Source organism: Echinops telfairi, unplaced genomic scaffold, assembly GCF_000313985.2.
Source record: "Echinops telfairi isolate 266 unplaced genomic scaffold, ASM31398v2 ScPeMD7_7420;HRSCAF=8458, whole genome shotgun sequence".
Lineage (NCBI taxonomy): Eukaryota > Metazoa > Chordata > Mammalia > Afrosoricida > Tenrecidae > Echinops > Echinops telfairi.
Window position 1 is genome coordinate 18,577,584 of NW_022111320.1, and position 15,919 is coordinate 18,593,502.

Below are 15,919 nucleotides of genomic sequence, written 5' to 3' on the forward strand. Positions count from 1 at the left end.
AAATGACACACATTGGATGCAGAGTACACCATGTCATGGGACAACTTGTGTATGAATAGTTACATGGTTAACTCATTTGGTACATAAAGTTTCATTAATAAATTGCTCAAAAATAAAGTACAACACCCTATTAAGTTATTAAATTCACGCAACAAACCAACGATGTAGACATCAATACACCTAGGAATCAAATGAAGAAACCGTTTAACATTTGTATTACTACAAAACCCATATGAAGTTATTCACTGCCAATTAGTAAGTAAGCACACAAGTAAGCCCATGCCTACTTTGCTTATTAGGTAAGGCACGTCTGCTAGCAGTAAACACATCTCTCCCAGCTGCCCCGAGTTCACGTCCTCTGCCTGCTGTAGACACTGCATTGTAAAGCCCTTCTGGTGCTCAACAGGACAAACACGAGTGGGGCCTAAAGGTCAACATGCTGGGAGCCGATCAGAGAGACAGGGTGTGCAGTCCGGAATTCTGCCTAGCCTTCTTTCAAGAGCCAGCTAACATCTTCGTTGTATTGCTAAACAAGCACTATAACAGCTAGACTTTTCCCTGAGCTGCTTCAGGCACCCTAGATGGAATGTCTGCTCAAAGAGGCCAAATGAAACAGACCTCGGGGAGAGAAGAGGAAGGGCGGAGGGATGATGCGATTCATTACACTTGACAGATTATCCTGAAAGCCTTAGTAATAATAATAAAAAGCAATAGTGCAGGATGGAGAAACAGAAGCAAGAAAAGACAAGGATTAATTGAGGAAGAAAGCAAAATGTGAGAAGTGCTGTGGGCTTGGAAAAATAAGTCCAAAAAAGCGCACACACACAATTCTACACTTGGGCAGAGCTAGGTGGGAGGAAGAGGCAGGTCGATATATCCAATTGTATATACTAAGAACACGGGGATACAAACACACGCTGACCTTGGTCGTCGACGTAAAGCGCTCCACATCCAGAACTTGTGCTTTGACTGGACAGCCCACGAGGTACGTCTGTATATTAGGCTCCTTAAATCCTTGAGTGTTATACACAGCAGAGAAAGGGATATACTCTGAAAACAAATAAGTAAATAAAGACATTACAAGAATCAGTATGCTATTCGCGTACTCACCTCTCATGAACATCCCGGTTTTTTTTACGAGTCAAAGTGTTCAAACCAAAAAGCAGCCAATGAAAAGCCACCTCAGCCCAGCGTCATGATAATGAAGATCAATCATCTGCAGGTGTGTCTCAAACTTGGGCTCTGTCAACCAGCCCCGATGAACTGCCTCACCATCCCTCCCCTCCTCTACTCATTCGTCTCTACCTTCCCGTGCCTTGGGATCACCAGACGTGTCAACGTCCACCTCCTCTCCCTCAAAGTGGAGCTCTCGCGTGTCCAGGTTTTCTATCAGGTGGCTCATGTCGGCAGCGATCTTCTGCAGCGCAGACGTATTTACTCTCGGCTCATTTTTCAGGGACATGTTGACTTCGGACGGCGTAAAAGCAAAGGGTCTGAGAAGGGAGAAGAGAGTTACAAAGACTTACTACACTTTAGTCAAGAAAAAACACCCTCGGGGCACCTTTGAATGTAAGTAAGCTCAACTAGAGACCATGGACACGAGAAGTCATTTGTGTGTGAACCACAGCTATCCCAAACCATCCTCTTAACTTATTTTCCTGATTCGGGCTTAGAGGGTTCCTAGTGTGTAAATTTAATTGGAGTGAAGAACTTAATCATAAACAATAAAGAAAAAGAAATGTAACAGTGAGTGAATGCCAACGTACCTTTCATCCAATTATATTAATGTGGGTAAATGAGGAGAGGGTCAAAGGAGACTTGTTTGGGAATGCACTATCCCAAAGATAAAACTGATCCTTAACGAAGCAATATGTGAAGAAAAGTAATATCATGGATCATGAGCAACTTTACCTATTTTCTAAAGAGAATTTAGGCTGTTTTGCAATAACTGAAATGTGTGATTTTAACATCTTTTACGTTTCCCTGACCTGTCTATATTTCATCTGTATGTGATACACCAGGCAAGATGCGTACCATCTTTTGTGAGATATGAAGTTTGGACCATGACTTAGCATGAGTTATAATGAGGTACGTGTCCTGAAAGGAAATGGATTGGTCTATCTATTCCCAATGATGCCCAAGGTATGAGAATTATGCTCGTCTCCCATTTTAAGAAAACCCATTCTATTTCATTTTGACATCTAATAACACAAGTCATTGCACATCAGTACCCAGCAAAGAAGAGTTCACACTGATTTTATTTTTCATTTCAAATACTGCGATTTAAGCCCTGAGCACTGACACCAGAGTTGGATGAAAAGTCTATCGTTCCTGATATAGAAATAATCCTTCTGTTACAGCTGGGCAATAAAAATCTCCCACTCGAACTCTTCTGCTCATGTTCATTTATTAACCACAACTCAAAAAAGTTTTTGAGCACCTACCACTTATGCAATGTGGTGAATGAGTATGTAAAGAAATAAGACTAGTTCTAGTGATTAAGAGGCTCCAGCTGTGGATGATGGAAATAAGCCACCTAACTCAAAGTTCATCCTTGACTACCCCCAGGGTCCTGGCCTTCCTAAAAATGGGAAATATGGCTGGGGTCAGGGCGCACTTAGCTGAGTTCTCTCCTACAAGTACAATCAGTGAACTGCTTCCTTCTATGGGACATGCTACAGAGAAGTCTCCAGTAAACTTGAGCAATTTTTCCTGGAACTCAACAAGTCTCTAAAAATTTCATGGCTGTGTGTAGTGAAAAGAGATCTTGTTTTAAAATTCAAATATGGGGGTAGGGGCAGGCAATTATGGTTGTGCCAGAAATATATGACTATAACTAAATTCCCTGTGAGCTGTTGGACCCTATTATGTTTCTTTCTTCATGACTGCTGAAATGAAGCTTGGGGACAAATTGTTGGTCTGTTATTAGCAAAGTATAGGACTCTCTAGTCTAAGATGCTCCCCATTCATCTTCTCTCCTAATTCTAATTTACTTAATTTAATTAATGTAGACAGAGTGCTTTCTATGTACTTGACTTGGCGGTCATCTTTCACACATTCTATTACATATGACTACAATAAATAATAAATCTGCAGAAGCACCCAAAGAAGATGAAAAGAAGACCCAGAGTCCAAAAAGGATTGGTCGACATGCAACCATTTCAAGAAGCAGCATATGAGCAAGAATCAACGGTACTAAAGGAACAAGTCCAAGTTACTGAAAGCATTAAGCCAAAAACAAGGCTCCAGGAATTGATGGAATGCCAACTGAAATGTTCCAGCAAGTTGATGAAGCACTAACTCGTCTATCCAAGAAATCTGGAAGACAGGTAGTTGGCCACCCAACTGGGAAAGATCCATATTTGTATCTATTCCAAAGAAAGGTGACCCATAAGAATGTGCAAGTTACAGAACATTATCATTGATATCACATGCAAGTAAAAATTTTGCTAAAAATAATCCAACAACAGTTGCAACAGTACACAATCTCTAGTTGCTAGAGATGAAGGCTGGATTCAGAAGAGGCTGTGGAACAGGGGATATCATTGCTTATGCCAGGTGGATCTTGGCTGAAAGCAGAGAATTCTAGGAAGATGCTTACTTGTGTTTCATTGACTGTGCAAAGCATTCAACTGTGGGGATCAAAACATTTGGATAGCCTTGAGAAGAATGGGAATTCCAGAATGCTTCACTGTGCTCATATGGAACCTACACATGGATCAAGAGGCTGGTGTACAAGCAGAAGTAAGGAATAATGCATGGTTTAAAATCAGGAAAGGTGTGTTGCATCCTCTCACCATACTTATTCAATCTGTACACTGAGCAAATCATCAGAGAAGCTGGACTCCATGAAGAATGTGGCATCAGGATCAGAGGAAGTCTTACTTAAGGTTATTTTGAGGATTCAGGTGAGCCTGATCTAAACCAAAGTGTTTTCCATGGCCTCACATGCACGTAAAGTTACACAATGAATAAGGCATAGCACAGAAGGACTGATTTATTGGAACATGATGACCCAAGCCATGGTGTTTTCAATGGCTCATCATCAAGTGACACTGGGGCATTGAATAAGAAGACTGAAGAACACTCGACACATTTGAACCAGGGTGTTGGTGAAAAATATTGAAAGGTCCATGGGCTAGCTAAAGAACAAACAGATCTAGGTTGGAAGAAATACAGCTAGAATGCTCCTTAGAGGCAAGGTTGTCAAGAATTGGTCTCAAATATTTTGGAGATGTTATCAGGAGAGACCATCTCCCGGAGAAGGACATTTTGCGTGGTCAAACGGGTCTGTTGCAGAAAAGAGCAGCCAACCTGGTCCTGAGCTGTGGTCTCATTTACTTTGAACATGGAAAAAAAAAAAAGAGGAAGAGCATCCAGGAGATGGGCTGACACAGCAACTGCATCCATGGGCTCAAACACAACAACGACGGCAAAGACGGCACACCGCGGAGCAGGGCCCATTCCGTGAGTCACTAGGAGGCCAAAGAACTCACCAGCACCCCACAGTAGTTTGTGAGGGCAGGTAAGCCCCCGCAGACCAGATGGAAGCATTCATAAAAATGAGTGTCCTGGGGCAAGCTCCTTGAGCAGGTGGCACTAATGGGAAACACCCGAAATGAATACATCGTGCCGCTGAGCCCCTGCAAGTGAACCACACTGGGCAAGCCATCTCATTCTGGAACCGACTGTAGCTAAGAGATGCCATAAAATTGTTCAGCCAATCCTTCTATTTGGGGTTCATTTAACAATTTTCCTATACCAAGAAGTAACTAAGAAGTAACTATCAGTACATTTTCACATGAGCCCGGGAACGTGGCGGCAGACTGTTTTTCCCCTACAAGGTCAAATCGAGGCAGGGCTCTTCTGCCTCGTCAACCAGCGCTTGTGGAGCACTGCCTCTGGCCACACTTAAAATATCCATTTCCTCAAGTATTTATTAGATGCCAACCCTGAGCCAAGTCTTTCTTCATTTAAAATACAACGTAATGAAACGTTCAGAGGAAACGAGAGCATGAAAACAATTAAGTGATTATAGCATCGCTTTTGTGTCAATTGTTAAATCCACTAGGTAGTTTCCATTGATGAAGTAGGCATCATTGACCTTGCCAACTTTCTCAGCATAGCAAAGAACAAGCCAAAAACGCCCTCAATCCACTGTGACTCACAGCGACCCTACTTAGGATTTCCAAGATGTAAGATATACAAAGAGCAGCTGGTGGGTTTGAACAGCCAACCTTGCAGTCAGCATCCAATGTTTACCTGAAAGCACCTAAGAAATATAATTGCTCCTATGAATGTCTTATTTTGAACCATGTGCTACTGTCAAAAATGTATGTCAATTTTAGGGTACACCGAGGGGAAAGTAACCTACAAATTGCAAGAGAATGAGGATAAATAGGACAGAGCCACTGGACCAAGCTAAAAGAAATACTATATTTCAGATAGAGAAAAAAAGAGGCATATTAACTTGCGATAAACTTAAGGTAAACAAGAAAGGAAAACTCCTAGGTCACCAGGTGTCCATCGTGTGTAAAGTGAAAATTCAGTACAATTTTACTGTTTAATGCTCACAATTACCCTCCCAAGTATTCCGAGAGAATTGGCTAAGTCACTTCTCCGAGGTAACTCAACTTGTGTTGGCACTGTGATTATAAAGCAGATGCGGCCTGGCTCTAAGTTCTCCTGAGGAGTTCCACAGTAGTGCAAACAATTAGCTTGATGAATCACGGAAAGCCTGGCCATTCAGGCCTCTTAGAGCAGTGGTTCTCACCCTGTGGTCGCTACCCCTTTGGGGGTCGAATGACGAGACACAGCTTCTCTATCCGACTCCAGGTAGATGCGCCCACATGCAGATATGTCCCCACACGAGTACCCGGCATGAAGACTGTTACCCATGCTGCACCATGCTTCAAGACAAAATCTCATTTATTTGTCCTTAGAAATAAATATTTCATAATATATAATTATAAATTTTGTGATTAATCACAATGCTTTATGTTCAATTTGTAACAATGAAAAGACATCCTGCATATCATATTTACATTATGATTCTTAACAGTAGCAAAATTAGTTATGAAGTAGCAACAAAAATAATTTTATGGTTGGGGGTCATCATAACATGAGGAACTGTGTTTAAAAGGCTGTGGCATTAGGAAGGTTGAGAACCACTGTCCTGGAGGCACCATGAAAGAGATCTAATGAGCTACTGAGAATCATCACCTTGGTTTTTTATTGTATTTTAAATCTCACAGACTTGGTTATAACTTAACTCTCTGCTGTCAAGTCGATGCTGATTCAGAGACCCTCTAGGACAGGGTAGAACTCTCCCTGTGGGTTTCCAAGACTGAACACTCTTTGTGGCAATAGAAAGCCTCATCTTTCTCCCGCAGAGCAGCTGATGGTTTTAAACTGCTGACCTGGTGGTTAGTAGCCCAACATGTAACCACTACACCGCCAGGGCATTAGAGGTTCATAATTATTCATTTTATTTTATGGGCTTGAATGCCTATAAACTCACCTTTTATATGAAGTTTAAATTCTGTGACAACTACAAACATTCTCTACTATATCATCGTACTTTGAAAGGGAGAATACTAACTCCACCGTCCTTATATATCCTGGTCTCTTTGCATTTCTTTACTCTTTTATTTTTATAGTTCAGAGTATGTTTTTAAATCACAGGGAATAGCCGTGGACCCAAAGCGTTTTCACAGTTTTCTATGCTTTTGAAAAGTCCGTTACTTAATAATGGAACCCAACTACTTGTCCACCACTGCCTTCGTGTGTGTCCACGGCTGGGTTTATGTGTTGAGTGTTTATCCAACATCTGTGTTTCTGGTGTGATTTGTGAATATCAAGCTGTTAAAACCATTTACACGTCTATGCTGTCAAACCTTCTGTGTCAGTCTGGGTAAACTAGGGAAACAAATCCACAGAAACGTACATGTATGAGAGAGAGTTTTATATAAAGGATAAGTGTACATTAAGAAAGCATTCCAGCCCAGTGCTGCCCAAGCCCATAAGTCCAACATTAGGCCATATGTCCGACACCAATCCTCAAAGTCCTCCTCCATCTCACAAAACACATACTATGACGCCGACTGCAGGAGGAAAGTTGAGTCAGTGAATGTGTGAGCATCTCAGCGCTGGCAGAGGTCTCCACATGGCTGCTCCAGCACCCAGGGCTGCATCGAGGTAGGTCCATGTGGCTTCTCCTCAGGGATGTCTTGCAGGAAGTGAGCCTTGCCAGCTGCACCCTGCTCCGACCACCAGAAAACAAGAGACCCGAGAACTAGAAAGGCGATGCTCACTGAGCCATTTGTCTCTCTGCCCTTCAATTCATCCCACGTGTTTATCAACCAGGTTGGCACAATAAACCTTAACTATCTCACCTTCATTCATTTATTAGTCAATGTTTTCTTTCATCTATTATAATCTATAATAAAGGGGGAGCAGCTGCCACAGCTATAGCCTATGTTAACCAGCAATGGGATAAAGCTGTTACTGTTTACAATGAGATCATGGAATTGAGTTTGTTACCGCCTTATGAAATTATACTGCAAGATCATTATCTCTTTCTGTACCAAGAAGAGATGGTGCCCATGGAGAGATAAAAGCAGCTGTGTTTTTATTTCTATTTTCTTCTGCATCGGGCAAATAAATACTACGCCCCCTACCTCTGACTTTGAATACAAGAATGAAAAATATTGGCAGGGACTACTTCGTGACCTACAGTTAGTTACCCAGCGATGAAAACAGAAACCTAGAGTTGGTTTTGTTGGGTGTGTTTGTTTATTTCTCCTGATTTCAATTTTCAGCAAGATTGGGAAGTGGAATATCCAAGAGAAGCAGCTATTTTTCTCTCTTTGAAAATAAATACATAACCATGGCCTAAGCCAAAAATATAATAGCAGTAGTATTAATTATAATGATTAATAAAAAAATAAGGGTCAACATGAACTAATATTTTCTAAATGTGTATCATATGCTAGGAGCCCTGGTAGCATAGTAGTTAAACACGGGGCTGCTAACCGCAAGGTCAGCAGTTCGAATCCCCAGGTACTCCTCAGGAGAAAAAGGAGGCGTTCTACTCCCATAAAGAGATCACGATCTTGAAAACCCACAAAGGAAGCTCTAGCTTGTCCTCTAGAGGCACTAAGAGTCGGCAATGACTCGGTGGTAGTGAGTTTTAGGATTTTAAATTTATACATTATATGGTAGGCACTATACAACGAGATGAATTGCATGATCTGACTGAATCCCCACAAAGGCCTGAGGGGTTGTATCTCTGCTTCTCTCACGAGAGGAGAGACGCTTGGAATGATTAGGCCACATGATTGGGAAGTGATGCAGCCCAACCTCCATCTGCTTGACCTAACTCCAAATTCCAGCCTCTTAACCAAGCAGAGATGGAATTCAGGGCTGGAGGATGAATCGATACTGACAGGCTTTCAGTCCTTCAGATATTCTTCAAACTATTGCAGAAGGGAAAACACAAACATTAATTCTGTGAAGATAATTATAATTTACTTCTTGCTTCCCTTTCCAGTGTTATATGCAAAGTTTATCCATATTTTGATTTCCAAGCCAAAACTCATACCATAATGTATGAATGTGAAACAAATTAGAATTAGATCATTTAAAAGTACACAGATTTATGAGAATTTCCTGATTTATTCTGTGCAAGTGAATAATTCAGGTATTACAATATGGAGTTAACCTACAATGGCTCAATATCCCTCTCTCAACAGTACTTAAAAATTTTTGTGCCAGGGGTTAATAAATGACAATATTAATGGAAGATCTTTGTTCCCCAGGGAGATGATCAACAGGTTGAACAATACTTATACAGAACCCAAATGAGAATATAACCAGTCCTATATTCCTCACTGGACACTTTTGACCTAATTGATATCTAGCCCTTGGTGACCCAGGCCTTGTGCTATAAACTATTGGGACTTTAGACTCTGTCCTTTTGAGATATCGTTCACAGGCCCCACCAGAGGGATTAAATGTAGAAACTTCACTAAGTGAACTGGGCTTTACCTCAAACTCACTAAGTGTAAAGAGAAGATAACTGCTATCCCTCAGTTATGAAATTGAAGTTGCTGGACTTTGGTTCAGATCTATTGCTTTAAGGGTGCCCAAGCAACAGTGATCCGGAACAACTATATATTTATTTTAATGCCCACCTTGTTTTATTAATATGATATGTATTAGTCTGGTAGGCATCGTTGTGCTTTGTGAATGAGTGTTATTGAAAGCTTTGTCACCAACCCCTATAGTTTGCATAAATGGTGTCCAGTCACATAAAAGTTTAATCTGTACCAGTCAAAAATTCATGTATTAAAAAAAAAATTCATGTACTGAGGTCTGAAGCTGGCCTGAACTTGCAAAATTTTCTTTACCCAACCATGTTTTACATTCTAAACCATTGGCTGATTTAATAACACTCTCAATAGAATTACCTTGTGGCCCAAGGTAAGAATTTATAATGTTCTCTATTATAAAATGATTATGTTGTCAATAAAGTGAACCAGTGACATATATAAACAATAGAAATATGAATGGATTTAGGGTACACATTAATTCTAGTCCCAATATTAGAAAAATTAGTACCTATGACATGGCTCTATTTGATGCTCCCCTCATGAAGAGGTCACCGAGATATAGGTGCTAAAGCAAAGTGTGGTGAGGAAATTAAGTGGTACCCAGCTATTGGAAAAAATAGCATCTGGAGTCTCAAAGGCTTACCTGAAAACAAGCAGCCATCTAAGGGAGGCATCAACTAACTCCGTATGGAAGAAGCACTCCAGCCTGTATGATCCAAGGATATTTAAAATCCAAAGGAAGGTATGGTATCAGAGCTTAAATTGTGAACATCTGATTTGCAGACGGCTGTGGATGACAGTGGAAGCCCAAAATCCATTTGCAGGGTCCCCACCTGTATTAAAGCCTCTGGGGAACCCCCTCTGACCATACTCCAGGGATATAAATGGGCCTGTTCTTAGATAGAGAACATTAAAAGATCAATGATGGCAGATGTTAGTTAGGTTAAAATGTAATACCTTATCATTGACCTCCCTTTTGACCGGTTTTAAGGGTTTTTCAGCTTTTTGTCATTTGGGTTTTTCTTTCCATTGAAGTTTTCCTGTGCTTCATCTAGTCATTGCTGTTGCAGGTGTTGGTTTGCTTGCTTCCTGTTTGTGTTTGGTATGATTTTCTGTATACGAAATCCAAGATCAGTAGATTTATAGAAACAGTAACTGAAAAGCGGCATGGCAGGGGAGGATAGGGAGAAATGGAGAGCTAACAACAGTGATTATGAGAAAATAATGTTCCAAAGTTGACTGGGGCAATAATTGCCCAGATCTTACTATGACTGAATATTTACATGATATAATATGTGAAGTGTATGCCAATAAAGCCATTTCGAAAAAAAGAAAACTGAAGCACAGCTCTGTTCGAACCTTCGGACACACACGGGGCTGCTGAGTTGGAACTGACAAATGTTTTTTTAAAGGCACTGGTAGATACCTTATCTCCTCTCCTCTCATCACTGGCTACTCTGAGGCTCCGTGGCACCACATAGCCTATCTAGCAAATGTCCTGGGTGACCTTTCTTGGGAAGGTCTGGCTGCCCGGTAACTTGGCAGCTTGCATTTTTCTCCCCTTCATTTAGCTTCTTCCCTCCTTCTTACAGCTCTTTAGTTGAACCACGAGGGGGCTTCAAAAAGTTTGGGGGAAAATGGAATGGAAATTTCCCTCTGAGTTTTGAAGACCCATTGTATTCCCAGAAAAAAAGTAGCACACAACCTTAGCTCAGGCCCAATTATCCCAGACACTTGGGCTGAGCTATCATATTGGAGCAGACTCTAAAGCCATGCTTGCTCCGCTGAACCATTCCACCTCCCACAGAACCCCACTGTGTGATCAAGTTATGAGTAATAATAAAAAGTACATGTGCATGTTGCCTGTATTATATACCCCCATAACAGTCTATGATTGGCTACTATTCTTACTCTTTTTCTGAGACAAAGGGTAAGACAAACAGGGTAAGTGACTTGCTCAAGGTCCGGCAATTACCCGATGGGAGTCGTTGCCTAGATTGTTCCTATATTTTCCATGGCTAGCCTGGATAAAGTCACGTGAATATTCTGTTTCCTCATCAAAAAATGACCTTCTCCATCAATATGCAATTGTCTGTATGTAAGACCTCAGAGTGGATGAATTTGCATAAGAAGAAATTTCTCTTTCACCATCACTGAATGACAGAGAAAGGAGCCTAGACCACACTCAGAAGACACAAACCTAGCCCCAAGACCAAGGCCATTCAGAGTAGGTTATGAAGCAACATCCAGGGAAGATCTGTTCCAGCCTCTTTTAATGACAACAACCTACAAACATGGGTGTCTGAAGAGAAAACATTGCATGGGTCCTCATGATTCCAAAGCTTGTTCATAGGTTTATTGGGTGTGAGTGAGAGACTTCAAACAACCACAACTGACTTGAGTAAACACGGATGTTGACGAGAAAGGTTTCCTTTATGAAAGAGAAGTAGCATTGATACACCTGTGGTCAGACGTCCTTCAGTGTTGAATGAACAACGTATACTTTATCAATTCAGACGACACTGCATCATTGCTGTGGGTATCCAGAAGGGGATGCTCATCACATGTGGACTTACAGGAACACACTTCACCTTGGCAGACGAGTTAAACTAAGTAAAATAAACATTGCTCTCACTAACGCAGATGTAGATCACCCATGATTGCATGATTAACCCATGTATGAACAACAAAGTAATATTCTCAAAACATGGTGAATCTGAGTTAAACTTACTAAAAGAAACGTTTTCTTATTATTCAGAGTATTAGTGAAATCACCTTCACTGTCACATTTGACAAGGACACCACTGATCAAGAAGCCAGAGAAACTGACACAAGGGGTTTAAGTTCTTCTATCATTGGCTCTTTCCCCTAAAACTGTTCCTCAGCGTCTAATGCTGCCTCATTTGCAAAGAATAATTATGCTTTCCTTGTATAATCCTTATTAATAGTATTCTGTGAAGAAAGCTAAAATGACATTATTCCTTTATCTTACTTATATTCTAGGAATACATTCTATATTTCTAATAAAATATCATACATCATAAAAATAGATCTCAACTACATGTATCAACATGAATCAGTGTCAAGACACTATTTAGTGGGAAAAGGCACTGTAGGGTTTTTCTTTAGGATTTCAAAAACCCACAAAGCAGTGCATGTTGTCTATGAACCTAAATGAACACAGAAGTATGACAATGAAACGCGGTTGAGAAAATAGTGTCCAATGGCTTCCGAAGAGAAGCTCCCTCTAGGGAAAGGAGAGTGGAAAAGAAGGCAATTAGAAACAGGCCCACGATCCCAGCTAGTGGCAGCTTAGGCAGCATGGAGTATGTTTGGATGATAGCCATGAATTTCACCTATGAGAGGAAGGAAGCTGTCCAGCCTGAGTATGTGAACTCCTCCAGTCTCCGAGGCGAATGGGCTCCCCGAGTTTGTCAAGACTGATATACGTAGCACACTCCCAATTGTTTACCATCTACATGATTACAGCAAAGTTTGTTGAGGCAGCATCGTAACATAGGTGGTACTTGATTTCACATCAAATCATCTGACATTTGGGGGCAGGGGATGATGGATATACGTGGAGAAAAGGCTGGCAAACCCAGAGCCACCATGCTAGAAACCTTCTGGCAGACAAATGGCAGCGCAGTTGTAAAAGTCTTGGAGAAGGCACCCATTGAATATATAAAGAACTCTTCTAAACAGATTAAGAAAAAATGTACACACAATATAAAGTAGGTAATTAGGCACAGGCGGTAGAAGAATTTATTTATTTATTACAAAAAATAGTGAATGGCCAACAAACTTTTAAACATGTTCAAGTTTCCCAATAAATGACCATATTACAAACAACAATGAGCTCCTACAAAGACCCTAACAGGACTCAATGCAGAACACTCTCTAACTGAACGGAGTTTCCCCTCAAACTCCCCTGTAGCAGATGGAAGGACCGGACATGTGCCCTTGGACTCAAGGCTGTAATACCCTAGTGTGAGAGGCCGTAGATGACCATTATCCTAAGGTCATGGAATGGGTAGTCATCGGACTTTGGTTCATAACTTTCTTTGAAATGCTCAATGAATGGTTGCCCAGAACAACCATATATTTATTATTTTGATGCTATCTTTGCTTTTGTATGATATATATTAGTCTGGTAGGCATGCCTTTGTGAATGTAGGTAGGTTCTGCCTTTGTGAATGCATCTTATTGAAAGTTTTGCCCTATCACGAAGCCTCTTTGATCATGTAAGTAATCACTTAAGAGTTTAATCTGTTCAAGTCAATAATTCATGTATTGCGGTCTGAAAAGCCAGACTAGCATAATTTCCTTTTCTCAACAATGTTTTACATTCTATACCATTGGCTAAATTAATGACCCTATCAATAGAATTACCTTATACCCCAGGAGGGATGTTTATAATGTTCTCTATCATAAAATGATAATGTCATTAAAGTGAACCAGAGACATAGATAAATCATAGGTATATGAATGGGTTGGGGCTCACACTTAGTTCTACCCCCAATCAAGGAACAATTATTACCTATGATATGGCCCTACTCAATGCTCCCCCTCATGAAGAAATCCCTGAAGATATGGGTGCTAAAGCAAAATATGGTGAAGAAATTAGATGGTGCCCAACTATCAGAAATTACAGCATCTGGGGTCTCAAAGGCTATCTTAAAACAAGCAACCATCTAAGTGAAGCATCAACTAAGTATACAGGGAAGAACCACACCAGACTGTGTGATCCAAGGATTGTAAATAATAAAATCTAAATCCAAAGAAGGGAATGGTAGCAGAGCTTAAATTATGAACACCTAGTTTTCAGAATGCTATGGATAATAGTGGAAGCCCAAAATCCATTTGCAGGGTCCCCACCTGGATTAAGCCTCTGGTAAACCCCCTCTGACCACAGTCCAGGAATACGCCAAGCCTTGTTATTACACAAAGAGCATTGCAAAGTCAATTATGGCAAATGTAATTAGAATAGAATGTAACACTTTCTCATTTTATCTCCCTTTTGATCCATTTTAAAGTTGTTTCAGTTTTTAATATTTTCTGTTTTCTTTTCGAGTGAGGTTTTTTTCCCTATTTTGTTTTGTCAATGTTGTTGGTTTATTGTTATTTGCGTTTTGTATGATTTTCTGTATATCAAATCTACTATGACAGGTATATCTATAGAGACAGTAACTGGATAGCATAGCAGTGGAGGTTGGGGGAAACAGGGAGCTAACAACAAGGAGTAAGACAAGAAAATGTTCTAAAATGGGATTGTGGTGCTGATTGCACAACGCTTCTTAATATGCTTGAATGATTAAATTGTGTGATATGTGGAGTACATGTCAATAAAATTATTTCATACCAATGAGAGACAATTTTATGTCCACTGGATTGACAAGATATATGCATATCTGAAGTCATAACATATACTGGTAGACGTCTGGATTAGGATAGCCCCTTTAGAAAACGTCTTGGTAATAATTGAGTGAAATTTGAAGACGATATAAACTACCATCCATCAATTTTCCCAATAAGTATATTAGAAAAGAAGCTATCCTCTGGGAGTACACGAAAACATTTCTCTGAATGGTCACTGGATGGCTCTGTGCCAAAACTAAACTGGACTGACCAAGCGCATATTTATCACAGGATGGATCAAAACATGACATATATTAATTACGATATCATGCAGCATAAACTTAATTAAAATAAACCAGAACTACAAGTTCTGATTGTCCATCAACAGCAATAAATGTCAACACAACACTTAGTGGAGGGGGAAGCCACTTGACAGATTTCAAAAACACACAGAGCAGGCATGTATGTTGTCTATGATCATAAACATATGTGGAAGTACCCTGTGGAAAGCAGTTGAGAAAATGGTGTACAACAGCTTCAGAAGAGGACGTACCTCAGTGGAAGGAAAGTGCAAAGTAATTAGGATGCATTGTACAAGGAAGACTTTAACACATTAGTAATAGTGTCTTTACTTTTTATAAGAACCTGAAAGATATACCTCTAGGTGATGAAATTTATTACATATGTATGTGAGGGCTTTTAAAAAGTTTGTAGAAAAAAAATGTAGTGAAAAGATATGGAATTCCCACCAACATTTTGAAACTCCTTCACACATATGCTTTCCCTATGGTATGCCAGGGGCAGTGGGGGACAAAATACTTCGAAGTATCTTGCACAACTTGGGAGCTATAATGCATGGCACAGATACACAATCACACATAACTGAAAACACTGAAACAGAAGACGATAACTTAGATGATCTCCTAAAAGTCAGAAATTTATGTGCATCAAGAAATGTCATCAAAAGAGCAAATTGAGAACCTATGTACTAGGAGGAGAGAAAAAAAATTGGGGTAATGATAGATCCAACGTGGGACTAATCTCTCAAACATCAACACCTCCATAGGAAAAGGACAGATAATCCAGTCAGAAACTGAGCAGAGGACATCAACAGACTCTTCACCAAGGAAGACATCCAGATGGCCGACAAACATCAACCCCAAAGCCAAACTCATCTACCACAAACAAAAGGGAAAAATATGTACAGAAAATGAAAACAAAATAAAGGTACAATTTTAAAGAGAGAGCAGTTACATCCTTAAAAGAAAAGCAAAACAAATCACTGCCATCAAATTGGTTGCAAATCAAAAGGACAATGAGATATCATCTTACCCTAGCGTTCATAGTTAACCTCGAAAAATCAGAAAATAATGTTGGTGAGGCCATGGAGAGATTGGAACCCTAATACACCGCTGGTGAGACTGTACAAACAGTGGTGCAACCACTAC

The 15,919-nt window shown here is 40.3% G+C and overlaps 1 protein-coding gene across 2 annotated transcripts in view; it reads right to left on the reverse strand.

The window, feature by feature from the left end:
• Positions 1-15,919, reverse strand: part of PLD1 (phospholipase D1) — a 184,241-nt gene that overhangs the window by 140,419 nt on the left and 27,903 nt on the right. For both annotated transcript variants that reach the window (XM_004704081.2, XM_045297437.1), the window contains exons 2-3: positions 1,306-1,493; positions 923-1,050 (exon numbers count right to left, since the gene is read on the reverse strand). In XM_004704081.2, coding sequence (XP_004704138.1) covers positions 923-1,050; positions 1,306-1,462 — 285 coding nt within the window. In that variant the 5' untranslated portion in view covers positions 1,463-1,493. The remainder of the gene's footprint in view (positions 1-922; positions 1,051-1,305; positions 1,494-15,919) is intronic.